This window comes from Zeus faber, assembly GCF_960531495.2.
Source record: "Zeus faber genome assembly, chromosome: 8".
Lineage (NCBI taxonomy): Eukaryota > Metazoa > Chordata > Actinopteri > Zeiformes > Zeidae > Zeus > Zeus faber.
This window is the reverse complement of record NC_137195.1, coordinates 162,669-178,509: the sequence shown is the minus strand read 5'-3', so window position 1 is coordinate 178,509 and position 15,841 is coordinate 162,669. Positions and strand designations below refer to the sequence as shown.

General features: G+C 45.4%; 1 protein-coding gene across 1 annotated transcript in view; it reads left to right on the top strand.

Annotated features, from left to right (window-relative positions):
• Nucleotides 1-1,458: 1,458 nt before the first annotated feature.
• Nucleotides 1,459-15,841, top strand: part of tg (thyroglobulin) — a gene marked incomplete at its 5' end in the record, with an annotated part of 69,497 nt that continues 55,114 nt past the window's right edge. Inside the window, 9 exons of the mRNA XM_080005725.1 lie at nt 1,459-1,576; nt 1,673-1,864; nt 9,524-9,694; nt 11,760-11,903; nt 12,460-12,645; nt 12,729-13,219; nt 13,505-13,796; nt 14,371-14,598; nt 14,795-14,875. Of these exons, the coding sequence (XP_079861851.1) occupies nt 1,459-1,576; nt 1,673-1,864; nt 9,524-9,694; nt 11,760-11,903; nt 12,460-12,645; nt 12,729-13,219; nt 13,505-13,796; nt 14,371-14,598; nt 14,795-14,875 (1,903 nt within the window). The remainder of the gene's footprint in view (nt 1,577-1,672; nt 1,865-9,523; nt 9,695-11,759; nt 11,904-12,459; nt 12,646-12,728; nt 13,220-13,504; nt 13,797-14,370; nt 14,599-14,794; nt 14,876-15,841) is intronic.

Here is a 15,841-nt window from a genome sequence, read left to right as displayed (position 1 = left end):
CCTGTCTATCTCTCTGCCTGTCTCTCTTTGCCTCCCTGTTTTCTTTATGCCTCCAAGGCTGTCTCTCTCCCTACCCGTCTCTTTCTCTACATCCCTGTCTCTCTCTCTGCCTCTCTTCCTCCCTATCTCTCTCTACCTTTGTGTCTCTGCCCCCTGTTTCTCTCTCTGCCTCCCTGGCTATCATTCCACATCCCTGTCTCTCTGCCTATCTGTTTCTCTGCCTCCCTGTCTGTCTCTCTGCCTCCCTGTGTCTCTTTTTACCCGTCTCTCTGTTTGGGCGTTGCCTTCTCACCTGGTGACATGGGGGTCCGGACCCTGGCTTCCTGGGAAAAACCAAGTTGTCCCCCTCAATATATCATAAACATAACTATATCACTTTAAACAATATAATAATATGCACTTAAAGCACTTGTGCTAATTATAGACACAAAACAATGCATTTTTAAGTCTCAAAAGATGTGCCCCCCTCTCACATGCCTCACAATGGTTTGGTCCACTTCCAACCATCCCCAAAAGCCCACACTAATCGGCCCTCGGTACGAGTGTCTGTGGAGCAGTCTCTGCAAGTGGTGGCTGACCTCCAATCAGTCGCTACCTTGCAAAGGTTCACTTAAAACAAAGGACGTGTCGGACATGTTTCTCTACATCTACCGCTCCGTAGAATAAAATACATGTACAGTTGGAAGCAGAATGCATTTTGTTCACTCCATTACCATTGAATCTTGTGCGTCATGCGGTCGCCATATTCGTACGGGGCAGCCCCGCCTCTGAATGCATGTATGCAGTATCACTAACCTGGTCCAGTATCACTAAGATGGTCAGTACCAAAATGGAGGCTGATTGTGAGGACCAACACTCACCACTGATCAGATCATAGATCATAGATAGGCAGAAGGGCAGACAGACAGACTCTGTGACGTCTGTGTCAGAGTCCAGCGATTGCTTAGGGCTTCCTCGGTTTCGCTTGCCAGAGTGAAGAGAGGGATGAAGAGGTCCTCACTGCTCGCTGGAGCAGGTGAAGTGGTGGATGGGGTGGTGGGTGGAGTCAGGTGACTCAGCAGGACGTCAATATAAAGAACAACAGCTCTGCTGCATCACCACAGAAACCATGATGCTCTGGATCCTGCTGCTGTGTGGACTGGACCTAGTCCAATCCAAGGCCTCAGGTACCTGTCTATCTCTGTCTGTCTGTCTGTCTGTATGTCTGTTTGTAAAAAGGGAGAAAAGGAAATCCATTGTCATCATATTCTACAGTGACACACCGCTCTGGTAGTTTGCTGATGATGCCATCATATTCTATAGAGTACTCACTGGAGTCTGAAAGCAGATGTGCGACCCTCCGATCTGTGGCTTTTGCCGAGCAAAAAGACCACATCCCACAATGCACTGGGGATGGACGATTCAGGTAGAAATAGTCCTGTCGTCAGGAAGTAGGTTCTAGTCCCAGTATTTGTACTAATGAGTGGTGTTTTGTGCAGGAACACCCAGTGCAGCTCAGGGGGGCAGCAGTGTTGGTGTGTTGGTGCCGAAGGGCACGAGGTTGCCGGGACTCGTTCCAACAACTCTGCTCCCAACTGTAAGAAAAGCCAATTTCCACAGGAAGCTGCAAACACTTCCTGTTGACTGTTCTGACTTCTAATACTTGTTTTGTGCTTGTGCCCCGCCCTGCCAGGTCTCCCCCCCTGCATGCTCCTCAGGCACCAGGTCCTGAGGACCCCGGGCTCTGGGTCTTCTCCTCAGTGCCAGGCTGCAACTGGAGACTTTGAGGTGGTGCAGTGTGACTCCAGCAGTGAGCGCTGTTGGTGCGTGGACCTGCAGGGGATGGAGCTGTATGGCACCAGGCAAAACGGCAGGCCGCAGCGATGTACGCTCTCCTGTCATATTACTTTTGATTAAAGTCATTCTAATTACTAATAGTAACTAACTATAATCCATAATCATCAACAACTGCTGCAATAACTCCTGGGACGACCTGTGGGATGACAAGAGCACAGCTTTTTGGTTATTGGTAGCACTAATTACTACTTGTAACTAGCTAATAGTACAAATTATTATATTAACTAACTAATAGTACAAATCATTATAGTAACTAACTTATAGTACTAATTATTATAGTAACTAATAGTTCAAATTACTAATAGTATCTAGCTCATAGTACTAATTATTATAGTAACTAACTAAGAGTACTAATTATTATAGTAACTATCTAATAGTTCTAATTACTAATAGTAACTAGCTAATAGCACTTGCTATTATAGTAACTAACTAATAGCTCTAATTACTAATAGTAACTAGCTAATAGTACAAAATAATATAGTAACTAACTAATAGTACTAATTATTACCACCAGTTGCCCCAGGCGACCAGACTTGCATCTACTTTTCAGACGTTAAATAACATAAATAATATGGATGATATCATAATATAAATAATATGGAAAGTATAAATAATATAATACTATAATAATATAAATAATATGGATAATATAATAATATAATAATATAAATAATGTCATACTATTATAATATATATAATTTAAATAATATGGATAATATGGATAATATAATAATGTCAGTGTTATGGCTTGACCGGGCAAATGCATTCGGCTCCATTCCACATAAGCTAGTCCAGCTCACTCTGTTGAAACATCATGTCCCCAGCAGGTGTAGAGACCTCATCGCTTCAGGATGAGGGTCTCTTCAGGAGCAACTACATCTAGTTGGCACAAGGTGGAGAGTGGCATCATCACAGGGTGCCCTATCTCTGTGACACTGATCTCCTTAGCCATGAATATGCTCGCCAAGTCAGCTGAGCCAGAGTGCAGAGGGTCCCGGACGAATTCCGGGCAACAACAGCCACCCATCAGGGCATCCATGGATGACCTTACAGTCACGACAGAATCAGTTCCGGTGGACTCTGAAGGGACTCGAAAAGCTGGTGGAGTGGGCCCGGATGCATTTCAAACCTGCCAAATCAAGATCTATGGTTCTGAGGAAAGGAAAGGTGGAGGACAAGTTCCAGTTTTATATCGCAGGCACAGCCATTCCAACGATCACAGAGAAGCCAGTCAAGAGCTTGGGCAAGGATTTCGACAGCTGTGTGACACAACATCCATCCAGTCAACCTGTTCTGATGAAAGTTCAAAGCCTGGGTCTATCACCATGGCATTCTTCCCAGGATCCTGTGGCCCCTTCTCGTCTATGCCGTAGCTGACAGTCCCGTGGGAAGACCGCCTGGAAGAAGCCTTTGAGAGGAAGCTCTCCAAGATGCGGGACTGGTCAGAGACTGTCAGCAGGTTGGATGGAGAGCGAGGTGCCTCCCAGTGGAGGTGGGATGCAGAGGTTTCACGGCTCGTTCTTTGGCCAGAGCCTTCAGCAGTTTAGGCATTGAGGGAGAGAGAAAGAGGAGAGCCATCCGCAGTACCACTGAAGCGGGAGAGAGGGCCTCAAGATGGCTGTGGCTCAAGAGAGGAGAACAGTGGAGTTAGTTAGCCACCTGGACACAAGCCGGAGTCTGATCAGCCCCGGCTGGGTCACCTGGATGAGGGTGTATGATGTTGAAAGGCCTGAAACACCCAATGAGTCCAGGAACATCACTGATGATGTGAGGCATCAGCAGATGTATTTACACAATAATATAGATAATATGGATAATATAATGATGTTAATAATATGGATTATATGGATAATATAATAATATAAATAATATGGATGATATAAATTATATGGATAATATGGATATGATAATTATATAAATAATATAGGTAATATAATAATATCAATCATATAAATAATATGGATAATATAAATTAAATGGATAATTTGGATAATAATCACTCACCCACTCACTCATCCCATGACCTAGGGGGCCGTAGGGGTGTCATGTTGGGAGCTTAGGCCGTCAGGGATCTCCAGCGCTCACGGGCTTCTGCTGTACGAAGCAGGGTTTCGAAGCTGCAGCCAGTCCATTCTTTGATGTTGTCTATCCAGGACTTTCTCTGCCTGCCTCTTCTTCCTTTCCCCTCCACCGTCCCCTGTAAGATGGTCTTTGACAGGGAAGTGTGTCTTGTGACATGGCCAGACCAGGCCAGTTTGCGACGTTTCGCTATTGAGAGTACAGGTTCTTGTTGTCCTTGTAGGTGGTAACTAACCGTCTGACGTAGTCGTTTGTCTGGTGTTCATTGTAGGAAATGTGTAGCATCCTTCTATAGCACTTGTTTTCGAAGGACTGTATCCTGCGTTCGGTGTCCACTGTGAGTGTCCAGCTCCCACAGCCATAGAGTAGGGTGGATAGTATGAGAGAGTTATAGAGTCTGACCTTCACTGGGAAGCTGATGGTGTTGCTTCTCCATATTCTGGCCAGTCTTGTCATGGCTGAAGTTGCTATGCCAATTCTTGTTTTTATTTTTTTTGTGGAGCTGTCATCTTCACTCACAAGGGAGCCAAGGTATTTGAAGTCCTTTACTTCTTCCAGTGTTTGCCCGTTCATTGTGATGTTGGTTGGTGTTGGATGGTTATGGCTGTTGACCAGGATCTTGCTTTTCTCTTCGCTTATCTCCATTCCGTATCTTCTCGCTACCTGCTCCAGTTTGGTGGTGAGATCCTGGAGTTCAGCTTCGCTTTTCCCTATGAGGTCAATGTCATCAGCGAAGCAGAGGTTGGAGATGGGTCTTCCTCCCATGGATATGGAGGTGTGGAACTCTTGCAAGGCTTCTTCCATGATGTTCTCCAGGAAGATGTTGAATAGGACCGGGGAGAAGAGACAGCCTTGACGGACACCTATTGTTGTTTTAAAAGGTTCTCCCAAGCTGTTATTGATGAGAACTGCGCTGCTTGAGTGGGTGTAGAGTGCTTGTACACCCACTCAAGCCTGCTGACCTGTATGAGGTTATTGTCAAAGTTGTAGTTTCTGAGAACCTGCCACAAGCCTTCATGCCAAACACGATCAAAGGCTTTTCTAAACTCAATGAAGTTGTGATATAGCTTGTGTTGATGTTGAAGCTGCTTCTCAATCAGTGATCTGATGTTGAAGATTTGCTCAGTGGTGCTCCTTCTTGGTCTGAATCCTGCTTGTTCCTCTGCAATGATTTCCTGTGCCTTGCTCTTCAACCTGTTCAGGATGATCCGCAGTAGTACTTTGCTCGCATGAAAGATGAGGCTGATGGTTCTGTACTTTTGGCATTGCCTCGAGTTCCCTTTTTTGGGGATTGGGATAATTAAAGATTGGCTCCATTTTTGGGGCCACTGCTGGGTTTCCCAGATCCTTTGGCAGATGTGTGTCATTGCATTTGTCATCTCATGCCCTCCGTGTTTCCAAAGCTCTGCTGGGATGTTTTCGATGCCTGGCAATTTTCCCGTCTTCAGGCTCCTTACTGCCTCCTCCACTTCGGCTTGGAGTATTATTGGCACATCTTCACATTCCCTGCTGGACTTTGTGGCATTGCTGAGAATGTTGGGGTCTGGTTTTATTTAGAAGTTGTACAGTTCCTGGCAGTACTTGGTCCATCTCTTGGTTACCGCTACTTTTTCGGTTACTAGAGAGCCGTCCTTGTCTTCAATTATTGTGGCTGTGGGTTGCTGTGTCTTTGTCAGTTTCTTTAATGTGGTGTACGCTGCTTTACTGTTGCCGTGTCACATCCCTTCCTCTATGCTTTCACACTGCTCTGTGATCCACTTCTCTTTAGCTTCCCTCATCCTCTTCCTGATGTTTTTGTTCACCAGAGTGTACTGTTTTGCTGCATCTGGGTCATCCTTCTTGGTCTTCTTGAAGGTTCATCTAAGGTCGCATAGATCTAGGATGTCATCGGTGACCCATGGTTTGTTTTTCTTCCTGTACTTCCCTAATACTTCCATTGCTGTTTCTATGAGTGCTTCCTCCATCTTGTCTGTCAATGTGTCTATGTCTTGTAGTAGGTTAAGTGTTGCGAATTTACCCCCTAGGTTTGCCTCAAATACTCTTGCTACTAGGCAGGATGGTAGCTCAGGCGGTAGAGCTGGTGGTCTAGTGATCTAAAGGTTGCTGGTTGGATCCCAGGCTCCTCCTGCTAGCATGCTGTAGTGTCCTTGAGCAAGACACTTTACCCCTCCTTGCTCCTGATGGCTGCGTCCGTCGGTGTTCGAACAATTGTAAGTCGCTTTGGATAAAAGCGTCTGCTAAATGAAATTTAATGTAATGTACTTGTGGTTCTTTCAGCTTGTCTACATTAAATCTGATGCGTGGGTTATTGTGTTTCTTTTGTGTCTTCAGTTTAAGTCTGAGTGTCAACAGTACCATATCGTGGTCACTTCCAATGTCCGCCCCAGGAAAGGTTCTGGTTTGGGCTTTGTTGATGCTCCACTTGAACCTTTGTGGGGAGAGTATGTAATCGATTTGGTGATGTGTCTTTCCATTTGGAGCGTGCCATGTTGTTCTGCGGGAGATTTTGTGTAGAAACAGCGTGTTGGCTACAGTGAGCTTATGGCTTCTAGCAAAGTCCAGAAGTCTCAGTCCTCTGTCGTTTGTTTCACCTAGTCCAAAGCCGCCTGCTGTTCCTCCCCAATGTTCGTAGGCATCTGTGCCAATTTTGGCATTCCAGTCTCCTTGGATGACCAGAAAGTCCTTCTTGGGTGTTGCCTTGATGGTGTTCTCTAGCTCCTCATAGAAAGTTTCAACTGCATCATCGTCATAGTCCGTCGTTGGGGCATACACTACTCACAAAAAGTTAGGGATATTTGGCTTTTGGGTGAAATTTATGGAAAATGTGAAAAGTTCACGCTACAGTGATATTATATCATGAAAGTAGAGCATTTAAGTAGAAGCGTGCAATGGTGATTTCCTCATCTCAAACTATTTATTGAAACAAAAGCCAACAACAGCCGTGGGTATACCACAACAAAAAATGTCAATGTCTCACTAACTTGTCATGTGCCCTTGAGCATCAATTACAGCTTGACAACGACGTCTCATGCTGTTCACAAGTCGACTTATTGTCTGCTGAGGCATGGCACCCCACTCTGAAGGGTGGCCCTCAGGTCATTGAGGTTCTGGGGTACAGAGTTACGAGCCTCTACACGGCGACTCAGACTCAGATTCAGGACTGAAAAAAGTGCAGGCCACTCCATTTGAGGTACCCCAGTCTCCAGCAGCCGTTCCCTACTGATGCGACCTCGATGAGCTGGAGCATTGTTGTCCATGAAGATGAAATGAGGCCTGTGTTGTTCATGCAGGGGCACAATGACTGGATTAATGATGTTTTTCAGGTAGTATGGGCTTGTCACTGTACCATTCACAAAGTGTAGTGCAGTTCTGTATTGACTAGACACACCCGCCCACACTGTAACACAACAACCACCAAAGGCTCGTCTGGTGATAACAGTGGCTGATGCATAGCGCTCTCCTTGACGTCTCCAACATCATTGGCGGCCATCATTTCTGCTCAACGTGAATCAACTTTCATCAGTGAACAGCACTGAGGCCCCTGGTCCCTGGTCCCTGGTCCAGCATCAACGCTGCCTGGCCGATGCAAGACGATGATGCCTGTGCCTGGTGGTGCGGTCAGGTACCCTTGCAGGTCGTCTAGCACGCAGACCACGCTGATGTAAACGGTTTTGAATGGTCTGAAAAGACACTTGGTGCCTCTCACCTCCCTTAAATGTGCCTGGAGTCGAGTGGCATCATCATCCGGTTCCGCAGGGCACTGTTCACAATGAAGCGCTCATCAGTGTGGGATGTGGCCAAAGGACGTCCACTTCGATGCCTTTCTGTGACTCTTCCAGTCTCTGTATCTCTGCTGCAACCTGCTGATGACACTGTGACACTCTAAGCTCAGTGGCCACTTCCCTCTGACAACATCCTGTTTGAAGCCTTACAAAGGCGAGGTACTGTTGATCAGTTGTTATGTGTCGTCTTGGTTTCACGATGTCAAAATGTGAACAGCATGATGAAGAGGACTGTTTAAATACCAATTCTAATTGAACCAAGACATTTATTGGTCGATTCATGATCAAACACCTGTTGTGAATTTTGCCGTTCAGCTCCTTGTTAGAGAACAGCAAGTTGTGCAAAAAGTACTGAAACATTGAACAGTTGGACATGTGCATTCAAAAGTATAGAGAAGGTCAAATGAAGTTCACCTGTGAAGGTTATAGTGCATTTTAGGTTCATCCTGAAATTTCACCCGAAAGCCGAATATCCCAAACTTTTTGTGTGTAGTGTACACTTGAATGATGGTTATATTCATGGGCCGCGCAGCGATCCGGATGCTGATGAGCCTGCTGGATAACGCCGTGCAGCTGATAACTGAATTTGTTTTGCTTTTGTTTACAATAAAGCCAACCCCATGCTGGTGTTTAGAATCATCTCCACTAAATCATATCTTGTGGCCTTCTTCTGTAGCAGTTTCGCCACAGCCGGTCCATCTGACCTTGGCCATTCCCAGAATGTCCCATCTATATCTGTCTAGTTCATGGGTCAGCTCCCTGACTTTCCCACAGGCATACAGTGTCCAAACATTCCATGTCCCAATAATGGTGTCATGCTTTGGGAGGTTGTGTGTTGGTGATAATCTTGTCCCAGTAGCAAACTTGTCGCCCCCACCCTGGGGCAAGACATTTGGGAGCGCGGCCTTTGTTTTTCCGGGCCTCGACTGATCCGGCATGTCGTTTCCTGACTGTTTATCCATCATGACATTTCGTTAGGCAAATAGGCTTGGTGGTGCCTATCTCCTCTCCAAGCTCTTCACCAGGGGGACAAAGACCCCCCAGACTACCCTTGTCTAGTTTAGCCTGCCGGTGGAAGCAGTTTACCGTGGTGTGGCCGCACCACTCTGCTACTTGGAGACAAGAGCTGGGTGCTGGTGAGGTCCAGTAAGGTTTCAACCAGCACTAGTGCAACCGGCACTAGCAATCCAGCTGCGATCGTATCAACCTTAAAGGTAGTACCCCTCCCTTCCACACCCCATACACCACAGGATGGATGATAATATAAATAATATGGATAATATGGATAAGACAATAATATAAATAATATGGATTATATGGATCATATAATAATATAAATAATATGGATAATATAATTATTTGGATAATATGGATGATATAAATAATGTGGATAATATAATAATATAAATAATATGGATATTATGGATAGAATAAATAATGTAAATTATATGGATAATATAATAATATCAGTACTATAAATAATATTAAAACATGCATGATATAAAAATATAATAATGTAAATAATACGAATAATATAATAACATAAATAATATGCAGAGCAGTGACGCTGCCATGTTGGTGCTGTAGGAGGAGAAAATCCTACTACTGCTACTACTACAGAGTGAGTACTACAGTACTACTACTACTACTACTACTACTACTACTACAGTACTACTACTACTACTCCTACTACTACAGTAAAACCATTACCACTACTACCACTACTGTGCTAGTACAATTATTACAGTACAACCATTACGACAACTACAGTACTACTACCACTACTATGCTAGTATTGCTACTACCTGTCTGTCATTGGCCGGCAGGTCCTGGCAGCTGTGCGGTGCGTATGCGGCGCCTCCTCCACGCCAGCAGGGGGAGCTCACATCCTCCTCCTCCTCCTCAGTGTGATGAAGAGCACAGCTTCCTGCCAGTTCAGTGCAAGCTCATCAACAATGGAACAGAGCTCAACCTGGAGCAGCAAGACAGGCATGCCTGTCTGTCCGCCCACCCACCTGTCTGTCTGTCTCTCCCTCTGTTTCTCTGTGTCTCTACCTGTCTGTCCGTCCATCCATGGGTCTCCAGATACCTGAATGGTCTGTCAGTCATTGTGTGTACTTTGTGCGACTTTGTTTGTACTTTGTGTGAATAATATGTGTACTTTGTGTCAGTGGATAATGTGTGTACTTTGTGTGTGTGTGTGTGTGTGTATAATGTGTGTACTTTGTGTTTTGCGTGTAATGCGTGTACTTTGTGTGTTTATATAATGTCTGTACTTTGTTATTGTGTATAAGGTGTGTACTTTGTGGATGTGTATAATGTGTGTACTTTATGTGTCTGTATAACGTGTGTACTTTGGGAGTGTGTATAATGTGTATATTATGTCTGTACTTTGTGTGTGTTTATAATGTGTGTCCTTTGTGTGTCTGTAGAATGTGTGTAATTTGTGTACCTTGTGTGTGTGTGTATATAAGGTGTTTACTTTGTGTGTGTATAACGTATGTTCTTTGTGTGTGTATAACATGTGTACTTGTGTGTGTGTATAACAGTGTACTTTCTGTTTTGCATATAATGTGTGTACTTTTTGCTTTGCGTATAGTGTGTGTACTTTGTGTGTGTATAATGTGTGTACTTTGTGTTTTGCGTATAATGTGTGTACTTTATGTTTGTACTTTGTGAGTGTGTATAACATGTGTACTTTGTGTGTGTTACAGGACTCTCTTGTCTTTCTCCAGAATCTCTTCGTTGTTTCCGTTTGTTTCTGCATTTTGTTTCTGTTCAACACGACAAGGACGAGAGCTGGAAAACACAGGTACACACTTCTACTACTAGTGCTACTATACTACTTCTATACTACTACTACTATACCACTATACATTACATTACATTTAGCAGACGCTTTTATCCAAAGCGACTTACAATTATTCAAACACCGACGGACGCAGCCATCAGGAGCAATTAGGGGTTAAGTGTCTTGCTCAAGGACACTACAGCATGCTAGGGTTAGGGTTAGGGTAACCCTTTAGATTACTACACGACCAGCCCTACCTCCTGAGCTACCATCCCCGCTATACCACTACTATTTGTACTATTATACCACTACTATACTACTTTACCACTACTTTACTACTACTATACTTCTACTACTATACCACTACTATACTACAAATACTAGTACTGCTATACCACTACTATACTACTATCACTAGTACTACTATACCACTAAATTACTACTATTACTACTACTACTTTACTACCACTTTATTACTACTACTATACTACTATACCACTACTATACTACTACTACTATTCTACTACTATTGTACTGTTATCCTACTAGCACTACTATACTAGTACTATACTACAATACTACTACTAGTAGTGTTAGTACCAGTATAGTTTGTACTGGTAGAGTTAGTACTAGTAGTGTTAGTGCAAGTGTAGTCAATATTAGTAGTTAGCACTAGTAGTGTTAGTACTAGTATAGTAAGTACTAGTAGAGTTAATCGTGGTAGTTTTAGTAATGGTAGAGTTAGTACTAATATAGTTGGTAATAGTAGTTAGTACTAGTAGAGTTAGTACTAGTAGTGTAAGTACTAGTATAGTCAGTACTCGTGTTAGTACTAGTATAGTTGGTACTAGTATAGTTAGTACTAGTAGAGTTAGTACTGGTATAGGGGATGGTAGCTCAGGCGGTAGAGCTGGTGGTCTAGTGATCTAAAGGTTGCTGGTTGGTATGTGACAAATAATCTCTTGAACTTGAACTTGGATCCCAGGCTCCTCCTGCTAGCATGCTGTAGTGTCCTTGAGCAAGACACTTAACCCCTCATTGCTCCTGATGGCTGCGTCCGTCGGTGTTTGAACAGTTGTAAGTGGCTTTGGATAAAAGCGTCTGATCAATGACTAAATGTAAAATGTAATGTAATGAACTAGTAAAGTTTATATTAGTTGGACAGTCTTCTACACATGCATGCACACAAAATGACAAAATCAACAAAAAGTTAACATGTAATACTTATGTCATAATGATGTAATCATTTAATGATGCAATATTGCCCCCAGGTGTGGAGCTCCGCCTCTCAGGCGTTTACGACTCAGCGTTCTCTGACCTTCGACCCCCTCGCTCCTTCTCACAGTCCAACATGTACCGTGTCCTGCAGCGCCGCCTGCTGGCGCTGCGCCTGGCTGCCACCGGGCACTTCAGATGTACGACACCTCGACGACTTTGAATGGTTCCTACTGGTCTAGACTGGAAGACAACTGGTTCAAACTGGTTCCTACTGGTCCAGAATGGAAGACAACTTGTTTAAACTGGTTCCTACTGGTCCAGACTGTAAGACAGCTGGTTAAAACTGGTTCCTACTGGTCCAGAATGGAAGACAACTCATTTAAACTGGTTCCTACTGGTCCAGACTGTAAGACAGCTGTTTCAAACTGGTTCCTACTGGTCCAGACTGGAAGACAACTGGTCCAAACTCCTTCCTACAGTCTAGAATGGTTCAAACCAGTTCATACTGCTTCCTACTGGTCCAAACTGGAAGACAACTGGCTCAAACTGGTTCCTAATGGTCCAGACTTGAAGAAAACTGGTTCAAACTTGTTCTAACATTCTAGACTGGTTCTCGGTGGTTTTAATTAGAAATCATTTTGACGTTTTCAAATATTCCAATAATTTCAGTTTCAATAAGCAGAATTTTCTGCTTATTGATGTACTACAGTGTAAAAGAAATGGATGAAGTACTTAAGCGCCCCCCCCCCCCAGGTCCCACTTCCTGTGAGGTGGAACGGCAGGAAGCTCTGGAGACGTCAGGGGTATTTGTCCCATCCTGCGAGGCCGATGGCTCCTTCTCTACAAGGCAGTGCCAGCAGGGGGGTCAGTGCTGGTGCGTGGACCCCCAGGGGACAGAGCTACCTGGGACCCGGCGACTCAGAAACCCCCCGTCCTGCGGTGAGACCCCTGGACGTCGTCCCGGTGTCTCTGGACCACATGTATACATGGAGTGATCACTGTGTCTTCTGTTGCTCCTGCAGGCTCTTTTGCTGCAGACTGCCGCTCCCGGCGCCGCTGGGCTCTCTCAAGAATGCTCTCCGGACCCCTGGACCCTCCCAGCCACACCTCCTCTTCCTCAGAGCCCTGCTCCTCCCTGTTGCGTCCCCTCCAGAGCCTCCCACAGGGGGAGGAGCCTCTGGCCTTCCTGTCCAGGCTGGCTGAAGTCCTCCAGGGGCTGTTCCCTTCAGTGGGCCACGCCCTGCAGGCGCTGGGCAGATCCTCGGCAGCCCGGCTGCAGGAGAACCTGTTCGGAGGAAAGTTCCTGAATAATGTGGCAGCCTTCAACTTCACCGGAGCCGTAGGCGAGAGAGGAACCTTCCCCTTGCCGGACCAGAACCTGGCCCTCAACCTGGGCCAGGGTCAGAACCAGAAACTGATGCAGTCTGTCATCTGGGCACTTCAGAACCCCCTCTTCCTGTCAGCACTGAAACACACCTTGCAGTCCAATACACACTCTGCCAACATGGAACAGGTCTGCACACATACTGGCTGAAACCGGTTCAAACTGAATTAGACAGGAATGAACTGGTGCAAACTGGTTCAAACTGATTAAAATGGGTTGAAACTAGTTGGAACCGGTCTACACTGGTTTAGTTTAGTTCAGTTCAAACAGATTCAAACTGGTTTAAACAGGAAGGAACTGCTTCAAACCGGTTCAAATTGATTGTCAGGATGGAACTGGTGCAAACTGGTTCAAACTGGTTTTGATAGGAAGGAACTTGTTCAGATGATAACCCGATGATAACTTGTGTTCCAGGTCCTGGGTGGTCTGGTCCGGTTCTGCAGGTTCGACCAGGTGGACTGGGCTCCCAGCTGCACCCCTAGTGGTCAATACCAGGAGGTGCAGTGCACTGGTCGTGGGTGCTGGTGCGTGGACACCTGGGGTCATGAGATTGCGGGGTCGCGGTCGACTTCCGGACGTCCTCGCTGCCCATCACGCTGCGAGAGAGAGAGAGCACGGGCGATCAAAGAGAAAAGCAACATGGCCGCGGGGGCGGATGTGCACGTCCCAGCATGCACTGCAGCAGGAGACTTCCTGCAGGTCCAGTGTGAGGGGAGGGGCTGCTTCTGTGTGGGAAAGGACGGGAACAGAACAAACTGTGAGACTGTCTGCTGGTCTGCCTGTCTGTCTGTCTGTCTGTCTGCCTGCCTGCCTGTCTGTCTGTCTGTCTGTCTGTCTGTCTGTCTGCCTGCCTGCCTGCCTGCCTGCCTGCCTGCCTGCCTGCCTGTCTGTCTGTCTGTCTGTCTGTCTGCCTGCCTGCCTGCCTGCCTGCCTGCATGTCTTCCTATACATATTCATGTATATGTATAGAAAGGATTCATCTATATATGTATATATAAACATATATACATAGAGAAAGAGAGAGAGACTCACTGTGGAACTTCTCCAGGTTCTCCAGGTTCTTCAGGTTCTTCAGGTTCTCATACACTGCAGAAGCCAGGTCAGATACAAGTCCCACCATCTTTATCTTAAATATACTTCCTGCCTGTTACACCTACTCCTGTCTCTATCATACCTACTTCCTCTCTATGTTACATCTACTTCTTGTCTGTTCATCTACTTCCTGTCTTAAAATACCTACTTCCTGTCTCTGTTTTACCTACATCCTGTCTACCCTCCAGTCTCCTGCAGGGCAGTGCTGGATGAGGTCATAGCATTCCAACAGGAAGTGGACCGGATGGCGTCCCACTCTGACCCCTCCCACTTCCTAGGGCTCGGCTTCCTATTGGCCCACGGTCTGCGCCTGACCCCGGAGGAGTTGAGCCGCGGCCCGTCACCTGCGGGGGCAGTAGTGTCCGAGCAGCTCCTGAGCCACTCCCATGCTGCGCTGCGATTGGCTGCCTCCTCCGGTCAGCAAGGCATTGTTACATATTGATTATGTATCGATTGATATTGCAAGCCATGAATAATTAACTAGACAAGGGAAGTGATATATGATCATATTTGTATCATATTAAAATATCATTAATACTACAGCCCCCCCGCATGTTCTATAAAGCAAGGCACTAACCCTGTGGATTGTTGGTTCTATTCCCTGTGTTTCAGTTGCTGGGCGTTCTCAGATCTACGTTCCTCAGTGCGACGCACGAGGAAACTGGCAACAAGCACAGTGTCACCTGGGCACAGGTACACACACACACACACACATATACAAACACACACATATACATACACACATACATTCACACACACACTGTACATACACGCACACACACACACTGAACATTTCGCTGCACATTGTACTACTGACTAAACTTTGTTGTTGCTGTGTCTGTGTGTTAGGTCAGTGTTGGTGTGTAGATCCAGAGGGTCAGTATGTCCCCGACTCTCTGACCAGTCGCTCTTTAACAACACTAAAATGTAAGTACACACACACACACACACACACACAGGCACGTACGCACACACAAGCGCGCACACACACACATACACACACACGCACACACACACAGGCGCATACACACACACACACGCACGCACGCACGCACCATACACACACACACAGAAGTCAAAGTCAAAGTGATTTATCAGATGCATAGTTTAACACGGGGTCATTCTGAACAGTGAAATTCTTGTGACAGCCCTAGCTATGCAGAAGGTATTGAATGTTAAGAAGTTAAAGGCAAAATTAGCCAAAACAATACGGCAAGAATGGAAAAAGAATATACATAATAATAATAACACTACTACTACCACTACTACTACTACTACTAATATTATTATTATTATTATTATTATTAGTAGTAGTATTATTACTGTTATTATTATTATTAGTAGTATTATAATAACTATAGCTGCAGTTAGGATGCACTGGGTCCAGTTTGTTCATGTTGGGTGTGTTTTACAGTTTCACGGGTTCTCTGAAACACTGCACGATTTTACAAGTTTGCTTGAATGCAGCATGGCCTTCCACCGGTCTGTCACCTCCTGGTTGCTCATCTCGTGCAGCAATCATGATGCAGTCTACACAGGGCAACCCTTCTGTCTTTCAAACAGCCCTCCATGTTTGCCTGTAAAGCAGAACTTGTCATTGTTAGAACTTATCGTGTTGAAATAGAGCTGCTCTCTCGGTGACAGGTGGCTGTTTGGTGC